The 20904-nt window shown below is 31.3% G+C and overlaps 1 protein-coding gene across 1 annotated transcript; it reads right to left on the minus strand.

Moving 5' to 3' along the window:
* Window positions 1–15763: 15763 nt before the first annotated feature.
* Window positions 15764–19438, minus strand: LOC107857394 (protein ENHANCED PSEUDOMONAS SUSCEPTIBILITY 1). Its single transcript, XM_016702276.2, has 2 exons — window positions 18437–19438; window positions 15764–16315 (listed from the first exon to the last, which is right to left on the minus strand). Exons 1-2 carry the CDS (start codon window positions 19314–19316, stop codon window positions 15852–15854), a joined length of 1344 nt encoding a protein of 447 aa, XP_016557762.2. The 5' UTR covers window positions 19317–19438; the 3' UTR covers window positions 15764–15851.
* Window positions 19439–20904: the final 1466 nt, after the last annotated feature.

Raw genomic sequence — 20904 nt, forward strand, 5'->3', positions numbered from 1 at the left:
GTTCAAGAAATATGAAGACTTGATCGATGATCCCAACTATCGTTTAGCTTCTTCAAAATGTCTTTTTCAAATTTGAAATATGATTTGTGTTCTCTTCGAAGAGAAATTAACAATAATGTAATTATATTATCAATAATTTTTAAATTTTGATATGAACTTTTTTAAGTTTTTGAACTTGAACAAGATAATAAAGAAGAATATAGAAAAGCTGGAAAGAGAGAGAGAGTACGTGAGAAAGAGAAAAATATGGGAAAAGTGGGTAAAAAGAAAAAGGTGATTTAAAAGAGTAAAAGGAAAGAAAACTTGAGAAAGGAAACGTTTTCTTTCATTAGAAATGTAAAAAAAAAAAAAAAAAAAAATTTAAACTCAATATTAAACACCTATCCGTTAAAAGTTATAATAAAAGAAACTCCGATTTTTAAGCTTTATTATTTTTTATTACATCCTATTTTTTAGCTACCCACTACCTTAAAAAAAGTTTTTTTATAATTTTTTTTACACTATCAGCATAATAAGTGCTAGAAAAATGGAGCCTCTCAAAATCGGAGACCTTAGGTGACCGCCTAATTTCTTTCCATAACAAGCCGCTCAGGAGTGGTAATATAATTAATATGGACTTATGAAAAAACTACATGTATGAGAATAGCTTTTAGATCAGACTGTTTGGAACATAACTGCGTACTGCACATATATGTTACCAACCAACCTAAAGATGTTAATTTTGAAGTATGTGCAATACTAAAGAGATAATATTGGGTTGGTAGAAATAGATGCGTAGAGCAATACGACTCCTCCTTGATATGTATGGATAAGTCACATGTATCGAGTAATTATTAATGAGAAAGAGTTTAACTCCCTAAATAGTAATCTAGATACAGTTTTCTTCATATACTTCATTTATTTTACATGTAACTTTTTATATTAACGTGATATAAACACGTAATCTATATCTAGAATCTACAATCTATATTTATAATCTCTATAATATATTAAAAGTATGAAGATCTTAGAAAAGTGATTTAAACTTTTTGCCCTTCATTAAAAATCTCTACTTTAGACACAATCGTTTTTGTCCTAATTTATTTTAATAGATAAAAATAAAATTCATTGAAATTTGGTTGTCAAACCTTTCCTTATTTGAATTCTATATCTTAAATATAGACTTTTAAAATCAATTAAAATTTTACCTTAAATAAATCTTTAAAAGAAAATATTAATTGGAAGTTTTGGACGTTAGTACTTTGAAAGTACTATAAATATTATATGTACTTTTGAAATAATTTTTTATGAAAATTGTTAAGTAACATCCAACTGCATTCTCAATAAACAAACAATTTCTCAAAAAAAAGATTGATTTTAACTTTTTAAAAAATTCAATGTTACGTATACTTAATATTTTTTAAAATTATTATTTAATTATTCCTATAATATTTAAAATTAAGAAGTTCTAACATATATGATAAAAGATAAAATATATATAAACATTTTTAGAAAAATTATTAACTAATAATTCCTAAAAATGTTGTAAGAAAAATATATTTTAAAAATTAATAAATCCTAAATTTATGGTAAGATTCTAAGTTTTCTCAGTAAGAAAGAGATTAGTGGAAGAGATATTAATATATTTATTTAATGTCACCTTAGAAAGAGTGATAAAATCAAACCCAATTGTACCCAATTTTTAATTATAAGGTCCGTATGTGTTACATTAAAATTCAAAAGACAATATATATACTTCCTTCTTTTAAAAAAGAATGACTTACTTTGACTTGACACAAAGTTTAAGAATATAAAGAAGACTTTTAAATCTTGTGGCCTTAAATTAAAGTTGTCTAATGTATCAAAATGTCTTTTAATCTTGTGGTTCTAAATATGTCATGTGAAAAGTTGAAATTAAAGTATTACCAAAAAAGGAAAGGAGTCAATCTTTTTAAAACAGATTAAAAAGAAAAGTAGGTCATTCTTTTTAAACGGAGAAAATATATAATTAATGAATTATGGTTACAAAATTTGATTTTGGGATCCTCAACTTTTTATTTTTTCCCAAGTTTAAAAGTCTTTATTGTAGGTTTTCTAACCTAATTATACATCAAAATTCAGAAGACTTTATACATGCATAAGAACACTTAGAACTATTTATATCCACTATATAATGATTACGTGCTTACATATGTCCCAACTATTTTGATCACAAAGCACTCATTCAAAATTTTCCTTCCCAAGTCATAAATCTACAACTATTCTATGTTATATGTCGTCTTTACATTTAATTTATGCACCTAATCTTTATTTCTTTACTTTTTATTGCTGAAATTTTTAATTTTTCTGATATGTGATTTTATTTTATTTTGTAATGTATTCATTTTTTTCACCATGGAATATGCCAGGCTCGCGTCTTTCATCAGTCTAGAGATCGACTATAGGTCGGGAACACTGTGTTTGAATGGTTGTTACGTATTGTTTTATAATGCAACGTATTATATTTTATTATATTGTATCATACTGTATTATCTTAATAAATACAATATTTGAATAGATTATATCGTTTTCTGTCATTACTACTGTCATACATTAACAATTTTTAAAAGCAATTGGAAGCAACTCATGCTTCCAAAGTAGAGATGTATGCAAACTAAGAAAGCTAAAGATTCAATCCGACCAACAGAAAGCAAGATTAGCTCACCTTATTTTGAGAACATGAATAATGATTTAATGAAGATGAAAGATCTAGATATGCTTAAAATAGTTGCAAGATCACACACTGTAGTTATATATCAAAAGGGGAGAGGTATCTTAACAAATAATTTTGGGTTGAAGTAGAAGTGTAGAACTAATCAATATGTCTATGTTCAGTGTCTTGAGATGATATAACAATTGACCTGATCTCTTTCTTTTTTTTCCTTTGTTTAATGATAACTTAGTTTTGATTATGTTGTAGTTTAACTTAGTTTTAATTATGTTATTTAACTATATACATCAAGTTTTGTCCTTTCGATAATTTCTTGTGTTTTTCTTTCAATTGAAAACATGGATGAAATAAACTTGTTGCTGCCGAATGAAGTAGCCAAAAAATTAAAATTGTTATGGCTTTCATTCTTTTTTCTTATTTTAATTATGTTGTTTAGCTATGTATATTTTAGTACATTATTCATCAGTATTATAGTTGAATTTTTAATTCATCTTATTTGTTGAATTTGAAATATAATGTTTTAGTTTAATGTTGAATCTTGAAATGTAGATTTTTTATTTAGATGATAAAGTTTAGAGTTATAATTGACTCTTTTAATTTGGGGCTTACTAATTTATCAGGTGCGTTATTCATATAATATTCTAAGCAATTAATTAAACTTATTTATTTTGTAACTCAAATATATTACTTAGTAATATTTACACAAATTTTAAAAGTTATGTACTCAATGATTTAAGTCAGACACATCACAATTTGCTCATTTTATATACATAATTTTATTATTAACGTGGCATACACGTGCAACGCACGTATAATAAACTAGTATATATATATATATATATATATATATATATATTAAAAGTGTGAAGACCCTTAGAAAAATGATTTGAACTTTTTGCCCTTCATTAAAAGACTCTGTAACAGACAAAATCGTCTTTTCATATTTTTTCTTTAATTTATAATATTAAATATTGACTATAATAAATATATATAAAAAATAAATTGAGAAGATTTTCTACTTTTAGTTAAATTTCTAAATTTATGACAATATTTTGTTAAAAAAAATTCAATATCAAGAAATTATTATATAAAAAAAAGTTCTATATAAGGTAAAGTTCATTTTTTAGAAAAATTGATGGAACTATTTTACCTAAAATAGATTTAGAGTCCTAAAAAAGAAGAACAAAAATTCTTTCAAAACCTTAAACTTTCGTAACTTTTTTAGAATTAAAAAGGTAGTGTACTTTTCCAAGGAAAAAAGGTATTTTTTTTTTTTAGGTTAGGACTATTATTTTTTGTTATAATTTTTTGATTTAGGAGTTTTTATATTTTTTTTATTTTTTTTCAATTTTAGAAGTTCTTTTTTAAGTAATAAAACTTTGCGATTGTAGTTTTGTTGTTGGGTAATTTTATATTACATTTTAATTTTATTGATCATAAATAATAAATCATCCTTTCATAGTTGTAGATAATTTTGTTATTGGATCCTACTATAATGCATTGGTTTAATTTCAGATTTTGAATTTTATTTTCTATTACATTGGCTTTATTGATCAAGAATAACCAAACATCTTTTTATGTTTGTATATATGAAACTATCATTATTGATTCTACAATGTAACTTTGTTGTTTCTAGGTTTTAAATTTTTTTTTCTATTATATTAGGTTTATTGATCAGGAATAACAAGCTTTCATTATTGAATAACTTTGTTGTTCCTTCTCAACTAATAAGTTTATGATTTTTTTGTATAAAGGTTAGGTTTAATTGTAATGTTTTAATATCTTTATTATCGTATTACTTTTATAGTTTACAGGTGATAGATAAATATCGATCGATTTTGAATTTTTTTTAGATAAAAGTAGGTTCAATTGTATTGTTTTGGTATCTCTGTTATCCTATTGTTTTGTTGTAGTTTACATGTGGTAGATAAATTTCAATACGCTTTGAGATTATTTTTTTTTTAAATATTAGGTTTAATTAAATAAATTCTCCATCTTTTTACATGTTTAAAAGATGAATTTAATTATTGTATTCTTCTTTATTATTTAAATAAATATCTTATTTAGTGTAATGCTTGAACTCATTAAAATGAGATACACGTGCGAGACGCGTATTCCTAAACTAGTTTTTCATAAAATTAGGAGTGTTCCCATATATTTGAGTCTTTTCATTTATTTTTAATATATAATTATTGTAGTCAATATTAATAACAATTAATTGAGGAAAAAGGTAAAAAGATGATTTTGTCTATTGTGAAATCTTTTAATGAAGGGCAAAAGTTCAAACAACATTTCTAAGGTCTTCACACTTTTAATATAAGGACAAAAATAGCCCTTCTCATAAAACTTATTCCACAAAAATAGCTCTTGTTTTTAATTCCCACTTAGTAGCCGTTAAAATAATTTCATATTCTAACCATCTTCTAATCACCGCTAAAAAGCCTCAAAAATCGCGTAATATATTTCTTTCCTTTTCAATTGAAACTCGCACTTTCCCTCCCCAACTTTACCTCAGGAATCCTTTCAATTAAAACCTCACAATTCCTCTTTCAGATACATCATATTACCTTAAAATACCTTCATAAATTGTATATAAATATACAAAATTCTCCGTCAATTAGCTTCATAAAGTTTTTTTCATTCACAATTAACTTCAGTTGATACAAAATTATGACTTCAAGTTCAGTTTTAGTTTCAATTATGCTACAATACGGAGGAAAGTGGTTAAGTGATGTACAGTTTGAAAAGTTTACAAATAAAATTTATACTATATCTAGTCACAAACCCTTGGCCAAAACAACAACAACAAGGTCTACACCCCTCGGCCAAGAACAAAAACACAAGAACACTTTTTTATTTTTCTAACAAGCAAGCCCAAGATTTGATCTCGTAGGAATAAGATCAAGCCATGTTCTGATACCAAATAATAAAAAAATAACAATAAAAGACACAAAACATACACCAAAACAGTTCACAAGTTCTAGGAACCGAGGACCCCTTTGATGACCACTCTAGAATTCAACAAATAAGAGCAAGAATGAAGAGATTACAAAGTGTTTAACATACCAAGTCAGCCAACAACCAAACTAAGTTACAAACAAGAATAAGAACACAACAATATTGTAATAACAACTCACGACTTCCCTAGAAACAATAACAAACTAGTACAAACGATTACAATAATAAAATGAACAAAGGATAGATAGTTATACCTTGGTTGGTATAATCTTAAGAATCCAAGAACATGTGTTACTCTTGGACCCTTAACACTACACACAACGGTTAACCTAATTCTTACGTTGACACAAGAGGGACTTTACCTCTTCTAAACCCCAACGTCTCGAGCCATGAATGCAACACTAGTAATTCCATACTAGTATCACCCAAGTTTCAGGTTGCCTCCTAAAGAGAAGAGAGGACTTGTATTTCAAAGTGTTATACAACTTAAAAATATCATCAAATTTTAATTCTAAATGACCTAAAATGATCTATATATACTAGGTTACAAAAATAGTGTGAAATGTCCAAGATAACCCCTTAGTCAAAGTCTTCAAGTGAACGCCCTTGGAGTGTAGTTTGTGGATTGTTTTGGAACCTATTTAGGCCCTCCTTTGCACTTCACTTGCACGCTCCAAGTCTCGGTTTTAATACATCTCACATATGTCCACCTTCGTGGTCGTACTCATATCACCATGTCCTTCCCTAAAACCCCCCTTTGAATTGTGGGCCAATAGAAAACCCAGTTTAAGTCATTTTTGAGTTTAGGGATATCTTGCAGAGGTAAAGATATATAAAACTGAACCTAGAACCTCGTATTGTTTTTTAATTGGTTATCCAGCTCATTCGATATAGGTTCTACTGTCCTACAAGGGGAATCAAAATAGTTGAATCTTAAAATGCAAAATTTCTTGTATGTGGGACTATCCTAAACTCCGTAGGCATAAATTTATCGATTAAACAAGCATTTAAGGTATTTAATTTCGTACATGAGATAAGTTTTGAAATTATTGAAGAGCATGCATTGTAAGCCCCTTTTATGATGAAATCTTATATAAATTATTATGAGGTAATTTTTTCTAAACTTGTATTATTATCATGTGTACATGTGTTATTAGTTTGAAAAGTTATATGAGAGCATGATTTGCATGATTATCTCTCTTGCTATGAAACTCATTGTCCTAACAATGTTATGAATTGTTATTGTTTTATGAACGAATGAGAGGGATTTTCCTTCATTTGCAAATGCTCATGTTTTCTAATAAAGAATTTGCATGTGATTGATGAAAGAGATGATCACCATATGATAAAGTATTGAAAAGGGAGTAGTTTGCATAAGTTTTCATGTGTTTTGAAACAAGAATTCTCTCATGTGATGTTTAAATATTTAAGGTGGTCCTTAACATACTTTTGAATGAAAAGAGTTATGGATATGGTGTGGTCTAAAAAAAATGACTTAAATTTGGGACTGTTGCATGAAACTAAGCATTCATTGAATAAATTATTTGATATGAAAGATCTAGGAGAGGCATCATTTGTTCTGGACATTGAGATTCGACGAAATAGATCTCGTAAGTTATTGGGGCTTTCACAAAAGGCCTATATTGATCATATTTTTAAAAGATTTCAAATGAAAAATTATAAGCCCTGAGGTGAAAGGTGATAAGTTGATCTTAAACTTGTGTCCCAAAAATAATCTTGAGAAAGATTCTATGAAAGATGTGCCTTATCCAAGTATTTTTTTTTCACAGCATTTCTTATTTTTAGAGTGTTAATTTTATTTATTTTTGATATTGGCTGAAGTAAAATCGGCTAAACTAAAGTCTTCTTAAGAATGTGTTCTGGCGGCTATGTTATTAAAGATTCATTTATTTAAATATTTCCATATGCTTAGATTAAAAGATTATTTATTTTATGAAATTTAAAAATTTATGCTATTGTTTAAAAAAGATATCAAATTGTTATTTATTTATTCAATTTGAATTTGGTTTCATTTGAATTGAAACTAAATCAGATTTATGATATTTTTAATTGTGTGGTTAATTACTGTGTCACATTAGCAAATTAAGCAATGGCATGTGGAAACCCTGAGATTGAATTTGTTTTGTAAATTAGGATAAATAGTTTACACCAAAGTGACCTATTTGCCTTATTTTATGAGACTTGTTTAATCCATTTCGAGGGATATCACTAAGTTAGAACATACAATGATCTACCCAAAGAAGATTATTGTATGTTTTAAATTATTATTGTGATGAGCCCTATTATGTGAAAATATTTTGATTTTAATAAATTTATCTGCCCAAAGGGGATAGGTTTCTAATATTGAAGATATTTTCTTGCCCTACCCAAAGGAGGGCTACTTATTGATGTTGCGGGACACAGTTGTGATAAGATTATTATTCTTATGTCTTGCTATTTTGATAAATTCATTCATGTTATGTTGTGAAAAGTTATCATTTATTTGAACAATAACAATGCTAAAGTTATGGTTCTGTCGGGCTCTAACTTTAAGCGATGGAAAGAAGAACTTGAATTTATTTTGGGCATAAGTGACATAGATCAAGCCTTGCGTGAGGATGAGCCTCCATCTCTCACTGATTTTAGTACAACTTCTGAAAGAACTTTATGCTAAGTGGAAGAGATCTAATAGGATATGAATCCTTTTCTTTAGGAGATCGATTGCTGAGAACCTCAAAAGTTACTTGCCTGAAACTGCCAATGCAAAAAAAAAAAATCTTGTCCAAGTGAAAAAAAGGTATCTTGTATCCAATAAGACTGATACTGGAGATCTAATGAATAGATTTGCAGGAATGAGGTATGACTTTACTGGGTATGTTAGAGATTACATACTTAAGTTGGTCCACATTCAGTTCAAACTGAAAAATCTTGAAATAACTCTTCCTGAAACTTACATTGTTGACTCTACTCTTAACTCTTTGCCTGCTAAGTTTAGCCAAATGAAATCTGCTTATAATACTCAAGATGAATCTTAGTCAATCAATGATCCCGTCTCTAAATGTGTTGTTAAAGAGGGAAAAATTAAAAGGGAGAAGGGTGAGGTTGCTATGTTATCTTCTCATGATTCCAAAGCTAGCTCTTGTAAGGGACCTAGAAAGTTTGAAAGATCTAATAATCATACTTTTAAGAAGGGTCAGGACAACAAAATACGTGATAAAGATGACTGATTATCCTGGGACCAATAACATGATTTTTAAGAAAAATAATAATTGCTTCTTTTGTAAGAACCTGGTCACTTGTAGGAAGATTGCACCAAATTTCATTCTTGGATAAATAAAAGGATTATAAAGAAGGGAATCATCTAGCTCTTGTTTATTTTGAGTCACACTTTGTAGATGTCCATAGTAATTCTTGGTGGTTTGATAGTGGAGCTACTACTCATGTTTCCATTTTCTTGCAGGGGTTCAAAAATAAAAAGAAACCCAAAGAAAACGAAGTCAAGAATTAGAGTTGCCACAAATGTTCAAGTTGAAGTAGAGTTCATAGGAACTATAGTTTTAGACTTAGAAACTAGTTATAAGCTTGTTCTTGAAAACTCATTATGTGTCGTTTTTTAGACGAAATTTGATTTCTATTCCAATTTTAGATAAATTTGGTTATGATTTTAATTCTCTTAATGAAAAAGTTAATTTGCTTTTGAACTTTCGAGTTGTTGTCCATGGAGTCCTATCTGATGATTTGTTTAAAATTTCTTTGACTTCTGATTTTGAATACAACTCTTTTAATTCTAAAATTATTGGGTCTAAACAATCAATTTTAAACAAAATCGAGCATGTTGTGGCATAAGCATTTAGGTCATAGAGTTGATAGATTGATTAAGTCTACTATTTTACCTTCTCTAGATTTTGGGGACATAGGACATGTATTGATTGCAATAGAGAAAAGTTGACCTAAAAAAAAGAATGCTACTCGTAGTTCTAATTTGTTGAAAATCATTCCCATAGATTCTCTTGAAATATTTAAAGTATTTAAAACTGAAGCAGAGAAACGACTGAAAAAGGTCATTAAGATAGTGAGGTCTGATCGTAGGGGTGAGTACTATGGTAGATACACTGAGACTGGGCAACAGATGGGACCCTTTATCAAATATCGACAAGATTGTGGCATCCAAGGATTCTTTTTTAGAATCATTATAGAAATGATAACCCATTTTGATCTTGAGCAACATCATATGGATGTAAAGACAGGTTTTTTCTTTGAATGATAATATTAATGAAGAGATTTACATGCTACAACCCCAAGGTTTTGTTGGTAAAAGAAGTGAGAATCTTGTGTGCAAGTTGAAGAAATCTATCTATGGCTTAAAGCAAGCCTCTCGCTTCTCGACAGTGGTACTTAAAGTTCGAGGAAATTATCACTTCTATGAAATTTGTGAAGAACAAGATTGATCATGGCATCTATCTCAAGATCAGTGGGAGTAAGTTCATCATTCTCACTTAATATTGTTTTATTATATTAAGTCTTTTTTCTTACGTGTTGGTTGTGTCTCATACTAATAAGATCATATTGTTGTTTTATTGGATCTTTCTTTTGGAGACATATATGGTATATCATTCAACCTTGTGAATTTTTCTGGTTGTTGCACCATGTAATAAGTTGTACATATTTAATCGTAAAAATCAAGATTTTCTGGTGGAGCACATGTTGTTTTAGTGCTCACACATGTTGTAATACAAAATCGCAGTGACATTTTTTTTATGGTACGCATATTGATTTTAAGCGTACATGTTGATATGAAAAATTGTTTGAAAGACTAACAATAAAATAACCTCGATTTGAAGTCCATGTTGGCTATTTCTTGCTACACTACCATATCATTTGGTTTATGCCTACAAAACTTCAGTGTTAGTAATTGTGGACTGGTCTTGTATCGTTGGTTGATGCAAGTACTGCTGCAGTTCAACAGTGATGTTTTGCTTGACTGAATTATGTTAGAGATCAGTGACCGATCAAGAAATTTCCTTCAGGTAGTTCAAAAAAATAAAAATATAAATGTGTGAATACGTCAACAAAATATAATTTCAAGAAATGTAAGTATATAGTCTATAGATATAAAATACTTAAACTTAAATAGAGTAATTAATAAGTTAAGCAAAAAGTTAACCCTTTACAAAGTGTCAACCAGAACTAGGGTGCTATGTAAATAAAAAACTAGTCCTATAAAATGTATCAACTATAACTAGAGTGAAAAGTTAAAACTCCAAAAAGAAATCACTGTCAATACTTCTCAAGCACATTTACAATACCACTCGACGAGGTTTCATTGCTTGAAAAGACAAAATAATATCATCATTTGAAACGTTATTAAACATATCTTTTTCCACAAAAGGAACCATGCAACCACTCAAAAAGTCATCGTTCATTCTACACCGCAACTCATTCTTAATAAAATTCATTGCTGAAAAGGCTCTTTCAACTGATGCAGTGGCAACTAGCAGAAGCAACACAAAATTCACCAAACAAAATACAAGAGGATAATAAGAATGTTTTTTTTTATCTGAACCAATTTTTTTTGAAAGATCACAACCCCCATTTAAATTGGAGAACCTTTTATCAATGTCACGAACATCAATAATATAATTTGCAAGATCATTCTTAAGTGCACACATATTAAGTTCATCAAAGTCATCAGGATATAATTCAGTCATTCTCATTATTTTCTGGATATCAAAACTTGAAAATGAGTCTACCGGATTCAAACAAGTAACACCATGAAGCAACTCAGTTGTCACCTCATCAAAATGATCATTAAGTTCTTGCAATTGCCAATCAATTATTTTGCAAAGACTTTAACACGATAATAATGAAAGACAGTATAGTCAGCAGGTTTACGCCGCGATCTTCCAGAGTTAACATACAACTCATCAAAAGAAGGTACCACAATGTTATGCTTGATACAAAATATAGACACCTCAAAAATAAACAAATCTCATTTATTATCTTCCCTCAACTCTTGCAACCTTCTCTTGGCTACATCAACAAGTAGCATGGCATGTGCAATATCTTGCTCTTTTTTTTGTAAACATGTACTAAGATCGTTCGTAATTCCTAAAATTTCTTTCATCAAATGTAATATGAATGCAACCTATACGTTTGAGCAGCTTTAATATATCTTGTACCCCTAGATCTTTCATCCAAAGAATGTGCAGTTTCAATAATATTATCAAGTATATCAATAATTATATCAAACATAAGAATAAAATAATTAAAAGATTTGAAGTGAGATCCCCAACGAGTATCACAGGCCCTAGAAATACCAAGTTCTTGATGTAAGACCTTACCTATTTTAAGCTCATCCAAATCAAAAGCCTCCTAAATTTTTGTTTTTTGAGATTCTCTATATTCATCCATATGTTTATATCTTTTAGAAACACCAACAAGAGTCAATTGAAGTTGATGAGCAAAACAATAAATAGAATAAGCCGATTTACTTTCTTTCTTAATCAACATCTTAAGACCGTTGATATCACCTTGCATATTGCTTGCTCCATCATAGCATTGTCCAAGCACATAAGATAAACTCAAGGAATTATGAAAAAGTAAATTGACAATTGCATCTTTTAGAGATAAAGCACTAGTATTTTTAACAGGAACAATATCAAGAAGTCTCTCCATCATAAATCCTCTATCATCAACAGCTCGTAAAATAACTATCATTTTCTCCTTTCGTGAGATATCAAAAGATAAATCAACCAATAAAGAAAAATAATCACCATTTAGTTCCTTTATATCAGTCTCTTTGAAATAGTTCTCACTATCAGTCAGTTTTCCCACGTCCAGTAGACTTTTTCCCACGTCTAGTAGACTTTCTTTTTACAACCGTAAGAGGGGAGGAAGTGATTGCTGCCAACTTGCCAGACGAGCGGACATCTGAGCTCAGCAGCACATTTACTATTTGGAGATGGATGGCGCACACTTCTCTTTCACCCACTATTTTTCTTCCAACAAGACCGGAAAGACTAAGAACATCGGATACGAGGAAGGAAGGGTCATTTCAAAGAGCGCATACATTTCATGTGCACCGCGCTCAAACACTTGTCTCTGATGCTCTTCCTTTTCCCATTCCCATTCTCTTCGCTTAGTACAAAATTCCTGCCTGACAATCTCAGCTTCTGAAGGTAACCGTAATAAAATGTTAAAAGCTTCGGTCACAGCAAATGGTAACACAATGCCTCACAAGGGCCAACTTGATCCTCTTCCCCAGAGATATCAGATGAGGGAACCCTGGGAGAGCCGCTGACTCCATAAAACAAGAGAGGTTCAGCAGCTCGAAATTGATCTCAATCAAGTCCTACCGTCAGGTCAGTCACAAAAGAACAAAAGACTGAAACAAAACTCTTGGAGTCTAAATAAATGGACATTAATGAACCATCATTGATGGACGTTGCACATGACACGATCAATTCGACTCAAGGTCCGGCGCTTATAGAAGTTGCTTACTTTCCTAGTAGCGAAGGAAAGGAGCTGAAGGATATTTGAAGAAGCGCAGGTTTGGAACCCTATACCTATACAAGGGGTTGATCTCGATCTCGCTTGGTGGTACCCCTCTCGATGATTGTTGACTCAACATTGATTTCGTGCTTGAGTTGGAGGGCTCTCCCTCCATCCATCGAGTCAAGTAATTCGCTATCGGAAATTTCTCTGCCGCCTATCTCATGCCATGCCTCTTCTTTCTCCGAATCGATCATGGGGGAAAAGCCCCAGTCCCCTACATGCATTAAGCGACGACGGCTCAAACGAAGCAAACCATTTGATACCCTTAATTGTTTCAATCTTGCAAGCAATCACAATTTTTTTTGAATTCTTGGACAAGTCATTTGATCATTTTGAGGAGCCTTTTCCAACACAAATTTACGAATTTTTCACACTTTTAAGCATAAATGAAAAAATTTCAAGAAAATTACCTCTGTTAAGTGATGACTTAGATTTATCATGACCCCGAAATGTCAATCCTTATCTCACAAGAAGCCTTGCTACATCAATCGAAGCTACCAATCGAGTGCGATATCCATGCTTATCTACTCCATGCTTATCTTTACTAGATTGTTTCTCAAATAAAGCATGAATAGATTGTTCTTGCCGCATTAGATCCTTACATTTTCTTTTTGCCTGATTATGGATGCTATTAATCCCACCAACATGTGTTTTCAGACTAGCTTTTTTGTTCCAACTCCTAAAACACGTACTCGAAAATACTTCACCTCCACCTTGACGATTGTTATTTCCCTTGAATAAATAATAATACAAATAATAAGTTGCATTTTTATTTACACTGTACTCCAACCAGCCAGGAAATTCGTCATACCATTAACGATTAAAACGATGCATATCTCCACAAATCTCTGTTTGAGGAAACTCTTGTAGTTGAGGTTGACAAGATTTTTTCAGAAGATGTGCTCTTCTAATCATGTCACGATCATTTGGACGAAATTCTAAAATTGGAGTTCTTTCATCCGGATCAGCTTTTAAAGAATTTAAATTAAATTCTTGAGAAGAATGCGATGATACCCCTAACTTATTCTTATTTTCTACTCGATTAGGTTGACTATGTGCGATAGAACTTGAATTTGAGATTTCAGAAAAATATCTCTTCATGACTCTTGAATGAAAAGCAACAATAAAAAAAAAAAAAAAAGGTTTTAACTTTGGGTAAAGAACAAGAAAGTGATTTGGGGATTTGACTTTAAGAATCCTCAAATCCCTATTTCAATGGAGGTTTTTAATTTTGGAAAAATAAAAAAAGGGTTTTAAGATTTTTTACTTGATTTTATGTGTTAACTTATTTTGAAGTTTTTTTTGGGAAAAAATACATAAAGTAGCATACTTAAGTATTAAATTACAAAAAATAACAACACTTTTATCAAATTACATTTTGTAGCATATGTATTTGTATGTATTTGTATTTTGTATCAACAGTTTGTAAAAATACAAAATGCATATCGATCATAAGGGCAGTAAAAATCAAATGTATTTGTATTTTTGTAGCAAAAGTTTGCAAAAATACAAAATACAACTTGTTATATTATGTCATTATGAAACTGTTGCTATGAAACTCATAATTAAGAGGATAAGTATGTTATTTCTGAATTTTTCCCTTTTTTTCATGTAGTAGCAGCTGAGGTATAGCAGCTATGCAAAATAGATTTTAAAAAAATGAAGCCTGCACCGGTAGTGAGAATTGAACCCACGATCGGGGATTGAAGGAGCGACTCCAAGAAGTGGACATAGAACCACTGGGCTATCCAACAACCTTATTTCAGGTGGTTCAAAATTAATATATATACATAAATATTGATTTTCTACGTTATATAAACAACGTAATTTTTTGCAGAGGGGGTTCGAGTGAACCCCCTGAATACCACGTGGGTCCGCCCCTGTTGGAGATGGTGCTCCACCACTAAATATTTATGGTAACTGTCTATTCAGCCCGAGAATCATTTTCATAAAAATAAGTTTTCCAAAACTTTTTTTAAAAAGTTAACGTTGTCCAAGTGGGAGAATGTTAGAATTATTTATTTTATGTGGACTTAACATTAACTTTTTATTACATTAAAGTAAAACGGGCTGATGTTATTAGTTGGTGGACAACACACAGGTCATGTATTCATGCGGATTTCATATGGGCTTGTATTTATTTCATGTTATTGGTGTGGACCGACAATAGTGTAGGCCAATAGTATAACTTTGAGCCCATAATGGGGGTGCACTAGGTTAAGGCTTTTAAGCTTATAAATATAAGGTTAGGTCGCCTCTCCTAACTTTAACAGAAGATGTATTATTCCCATAAACTGTCAGCCGTCATAAGCAAAGGAGAGGAAGACTCAACTTTGTTCGTCTTCGATTACTTAATATAATGGCGAATAAAGCTACGCATCTTTCCTCTCGCATATTCCGTTACTTTATAGGTGTTCGAACCTGTGATTTGTTTCTCGGTTAATCTAACAAATAGTTGATCGTAAATCTATGTGAAAATGATACTTGATCATATGAATTTATTAGTGGACAATCACACGTATACATGCATGTGCATTATTTAGAAACAAAGAACAACTATTATTTTTACTCAAAATTATTTATTACTGATTAACAAAAGTAAATAAACAAATACAACACAAAAATGATCCTAGTAGTAGCTATGGAAGATTTAATTCTTAGTTATAGCTTCCATGAATTCTTGATCATTCTCCAATGCTTGCAAAGTCTCAGGCAAAATACAAACTTCAATATCTACACTTCCTTCTTCTACACCAGGAAATAATGTAATCACCCCATCACTTTTATTTGCCATTCCACTTCTCACAGCAACTGGTTTTCCCCAACCAAAATCAGTACCATAAATGTTATATCTTGGAGAACTACTAATGCCCAAACGAGTATTTCCCACAAGTACTGAACCCTTACAGAATACAAGTGGATTTTCAACCCACTCTTTATAAAATTTCATCACTTCTTCAGAGTTTTGTGAAACAACCATCTTGTTCATTTGCATTGCAGCCCATCCTAGTCCATTTTTTAGTAGCTCCCCTGCAGTTATCTTCACTTTCTTGATATGAACTGCATTTCCAAAATACCCTTCTGGAAGAGGAGGATTTAGCCTTGTTCTTGCACCTGTTGAAAACATATAATTAACTATTCCTCCTGTTTCAATTTATATAAGGGATCGAAAAGGTTCAAATACGCCACTAAACTTTTAAAAATGGCTGAAGTACGCTATCCCGTTGCTAATTAGGGTAAAATATGCTTCTACCATTATAAAATTGGTTCAAAATCCAAATATTTCCTTATTTACTAACAGAGAAATTAAGAAAAAAAAAAAGACTAATTAAGGCCTCAAATTTTCCCGTGAATGAAATCTTTTTGTCATTAATGAAAAGGGTAAATCAGAACCAATTTTATAAAAGGGAAAAAAATATATTGTGTGTTGATAATTCTCACCTCACTCTGTTCATAATTATCAATCACCACCTCTAACCACCTAGGTCATCACAACCACCACTATCATTGTCAACCACCATTACTATTGTCAATCACTAGCCGCCGCCACTAACTACTTTTGCCGTCACGCTATCACTACTGTCAATTTCATTACTATTAGTCGCTACCACACCTACCACCTTCTCCACTGTAATTATTTTCACTTGCAGCCACTGCCAGCACCGCCACCTCCACCTTCACTATCACTCATGCGGCCAATCACTATTACTAATCACCTCGACCATTACAATGAACATAACTGTCAACTATTCCAAAGACATCGTCAATCATCGCTCTTTCTTCAACCATTATGATCAACACTACCAACTACTAATATTAACCAACTTCACTATCACTATTACTACCAACCACCATTCTCACACTAGTTACTATACACAAATCAACTCCACCCTTATAACTATCACCACCACCAATATCACTTATAAATCATGTCCACCATGAGTTGCGAATATAAGTATTTTTTTAGTCAAATAGTTTATTTTTTAAATCAAATGATGATTCTATTTAGGGAAGGTAGTGATTCACTTCCTCTTTCTAACCCTTATTTGGACAAAGAATTATCAAACACAAACCATTGACATGTTGGAAAACAAACAATGTGCAATATTAATCTTGAGACAATACATTAATTATTCAGATGTGCATTCGGATTAAGATGTGCACTTATCACATATGACAACTTCGTTCTCATCATCAAGCTTCCGACAACGAGTACAGAGCACCATAGATGAGTCAAGAAAGTTTGCAGAAAAAAAATCGATTCAACGCTCATTTCTGAATTTGCTTTTGGTTTGAGCTTACCTATACTTTCTTTACGAAGAGGAAAAATCCGCTCGATTAAAGATGGAATGTCGATTTTTTCAAACAATTATCATACAGCTTTAGCAGAAGGCGGTAATCACTACTGCCAACCATTATTATCAATCACTACCACATCTATCACCTCCCTCCTCATAATTATATCCATTGCCACCACGATATCGTCATCACCGCCGCCGCCACCACTATGGAAAATCACTCCAACCAGTGGCGGAGCCAGACTTTTGGTTAAGGGTGTTCATATTTGCCCTTACTATTTAAAAAAATAAATAAATAAAGCACTGTTGCACCTGTCAAGGTTAGAACCCGGATTGTTGATGCGGAAATGCATACTCTTGAACACTGGACTATGCTTCTCTAGCTTGTTAAGGGTGTACAACAACATGTATATTACTTTAAATATCTATATTTAACCTATATACTCGAAAAAAAATTCCGACGAAGGGTGTTCATCTGACCACCCTTTGTCGACTGTGGCTCCGCCATTGACTCCAACATGAAAACTAGCATTGTCGCGAACTACCACGAGCATCATCCATCACCATACATTCTCCATCCGCCACCATTGACGTCGCCAACTACTAACATCTACGAACTTCACCAACACAGCAACACTATCACTACCAACCGCCACCATCACTCTAGTTACTACACACTAACCACCTCCACCATTATAACAATCACACCAACACCATTACTAGCCACTAACCCATTATTACAATCACAATCACTACGCGAATATAAACGTTTTAATTACTTTTTAATCAAAGGATGATAATTATTTTATTAGCGAACACAAACCATCGACATATTAAAAAATAAAAATCTTAATCTTCTATATTCAAATTTAGAAACAATACCGATGTGCATTCTGATTCCAACGCATTAACCTTAATTAAAACAAATTGTACTTACCAATGATAATGATGATGACAACTTCTTTCTCATCATCAAGCTTCCGACAACGGGTAACAGAGCGCCATAGGTGAGCCAAAAACGCTTGCAGAGAAGAAATCGATTTAACATCCATTTCTGAATTGGCCTTATCTTTGAGTTTACATATACTTTCTTTACTAAGATGAAATATTCTCTCCATTAAAGGTGGAATTTCAAGCAATTTCTCATCATCTAGTTTTAGGGGAAGGTGAATAGGAATTTTCATTTCCTCAGGAAAATGACGTTCGAAAACTGGAATTTTGGAAATAATTTGGCATCCACGAGAGATTTCGGACCAAGAATTGAAGAAATGCCAAAAACAATCGCCATCACCTAAGCTATGACTCATAGTGCATCCAATAAAAAAACCATCAACCAACTCTGTTATTTGAACCCCAAATAAAGGCTCAGTAACACACTCGATATTTCGAATATTGTTTAGTGGGAAAAGATGGTGAACAATAAGTGGCACCCGTGTAGAATCAAGAATAGCAGATACAGTTAATTTTGGAGCACTGGCATGGGTGAATTCCACACCACCGTTGTTACAATTGATGAAGAAAGAAACCGTTTCATCATCCATATTTTCGATGGTCGAAAAACGGCCGGCTAAAGGAGGAAAAAAGTGTAAAGTGCGAGAAAGAGATTCTTTTAAGTGGTCAATGAGTGATGATTTGGGAGTATTATGATTTTCTTCTTTTGGTTTGTGGAAAAGAAGACCTTTTTGGATAGTGTCAAGAAGAAGGAATTGTAAATCCCATGGTGTCATTTCAATTTTAGACATGTCTTTCGCGGGTGAAATTGATTCATTTGATGTTGCTCCAACTAAACAGTTCGAAATGATTTGAACTTCTTCCATGTCTGATGAAAGCTCTAAGCAGGAGAGGAATTTCTTGGGTGAAGTGGAAGAGATTGCAAGTGGTGGAGTCACTGACAATGAACACTAGCATATTTTATTCTTAAAGCCAATGATTTAAGTTAGGGTAGGCATGGTGTAATATTACTCCACTTTATAAAATTGTCACTTTTAAAGTTATTCTAATATTTATCTTTTAGCTATTTTTTCTTAATAAATGGATCCAACTAAGGATAAAATGAAAATGATATTATTAAATAGTTATCAAATAAAGAAAAGTGATATTTTTTTTTATACGGACCAAAAACAAAATAGCGACCACACAGAAAATGGAATGAAGAAATTATTAAATGTTTCGGTTAGGCAATTTTGGTTTTCAAAAAGGAAAAAGCAAAACGTCCCAAAAGCCTATGTCCAAAAAACGTCTTAGTGTTTAATTATACTCCCTCCATCTCATTTTATCCATCTCAAATTGATTAAGTTGATATTTCATTTTACTTATCAAGATAAAATAATTTTTTCTTTCCATGTTTTACCTTTGCATTACTTATCTTTTTTTAAAATTAAAATGTAAACACCATTTAATAGAATTACTTTGGTAAACTAGCCATGTTATTTATTATTTTTCTTAATTATTGTGTTATCTCAATTTGGAACAAGTAAAATGGGACGGAGGGAGTATTGTTCTCCTTTTAACTCACTAAATATAATTAGAAATCTATTTTCTCGAGAACCTTAACTTTCCCTCCAAATTTAATTTTATTGTTTTGTTAATTAATTTAATTATTTATTATAAGGAAAATCTTTAGGTATTTGTGAGCATGCTTGCCAATAATTAATATATTTAATATTTTAATAATCTATTTTTAACTAATGTACAAGTTAACTTGCATTTAAAATCATTTTGTTCCTCAATTTTTATCCTTCACTAAATATCAAGAACATCAATTAATCATTACCTCTATCTATTATCATATTTTTTTGACGAAAAGAATTGCCTAATTATAAAAGTTTAAAATATTTTCTTGATTATAAAAATTTAAAATATTTTCTTCCAAGAAAAAATTGCCTAAATATGACAAAAAATTATTTTTTCACATAAATTATTTATCAAATAACTATAACAACAACAACAAAACATACCCAGTGTATTCCCACATAGTAGGGTCTGGGGAGGGTAGAGTGTACGCAGATTATACCACTACCTCAGATTAAGTAGAGAGGTTGTTTCTGATAGACCCCCGGCTTAGGACCGATTACAGTATAGCAATCACAAAACATAAATACGTATAGACTAGTACAATATGCAAAATAAATATGCAAAATAAACTAACACCGCTATCCACAAAATAATACTATAACTACAAGATAATACTAAAAACTATCTATCCGAAATCATAGACATCACTCAACACCATGAACAAGAAACCTTAAATACAAATAAAGAACGCTCCTGTAACTGACACACTCCTACCCCCTAACCCTCTATCCTAATCCGTGTCCTCTATATCTTCCTATCAAGGATCATGTCCTCCGTAAGCTGTAACTACTCCATATCATGCCTAATCACCTCCATCCAATATTTCTTCGG

This window comes from Capsicum annuum, unplaced genomic scaffold, assembly GCF_002878395.1.
Source record: "Capsicum annuum cultivar UCD-10X-F1 unplaced genomic scaffold, UCD10Xv1.1 ctg3574, whole genome shotgun sequence".
Taxonomy (NCBI): Eukaryota; Viridiplantae; Streptophyta; class Magnoliopsida; order Solanales; family Solanaceae; genus Capsicum; species Capsicum annuum.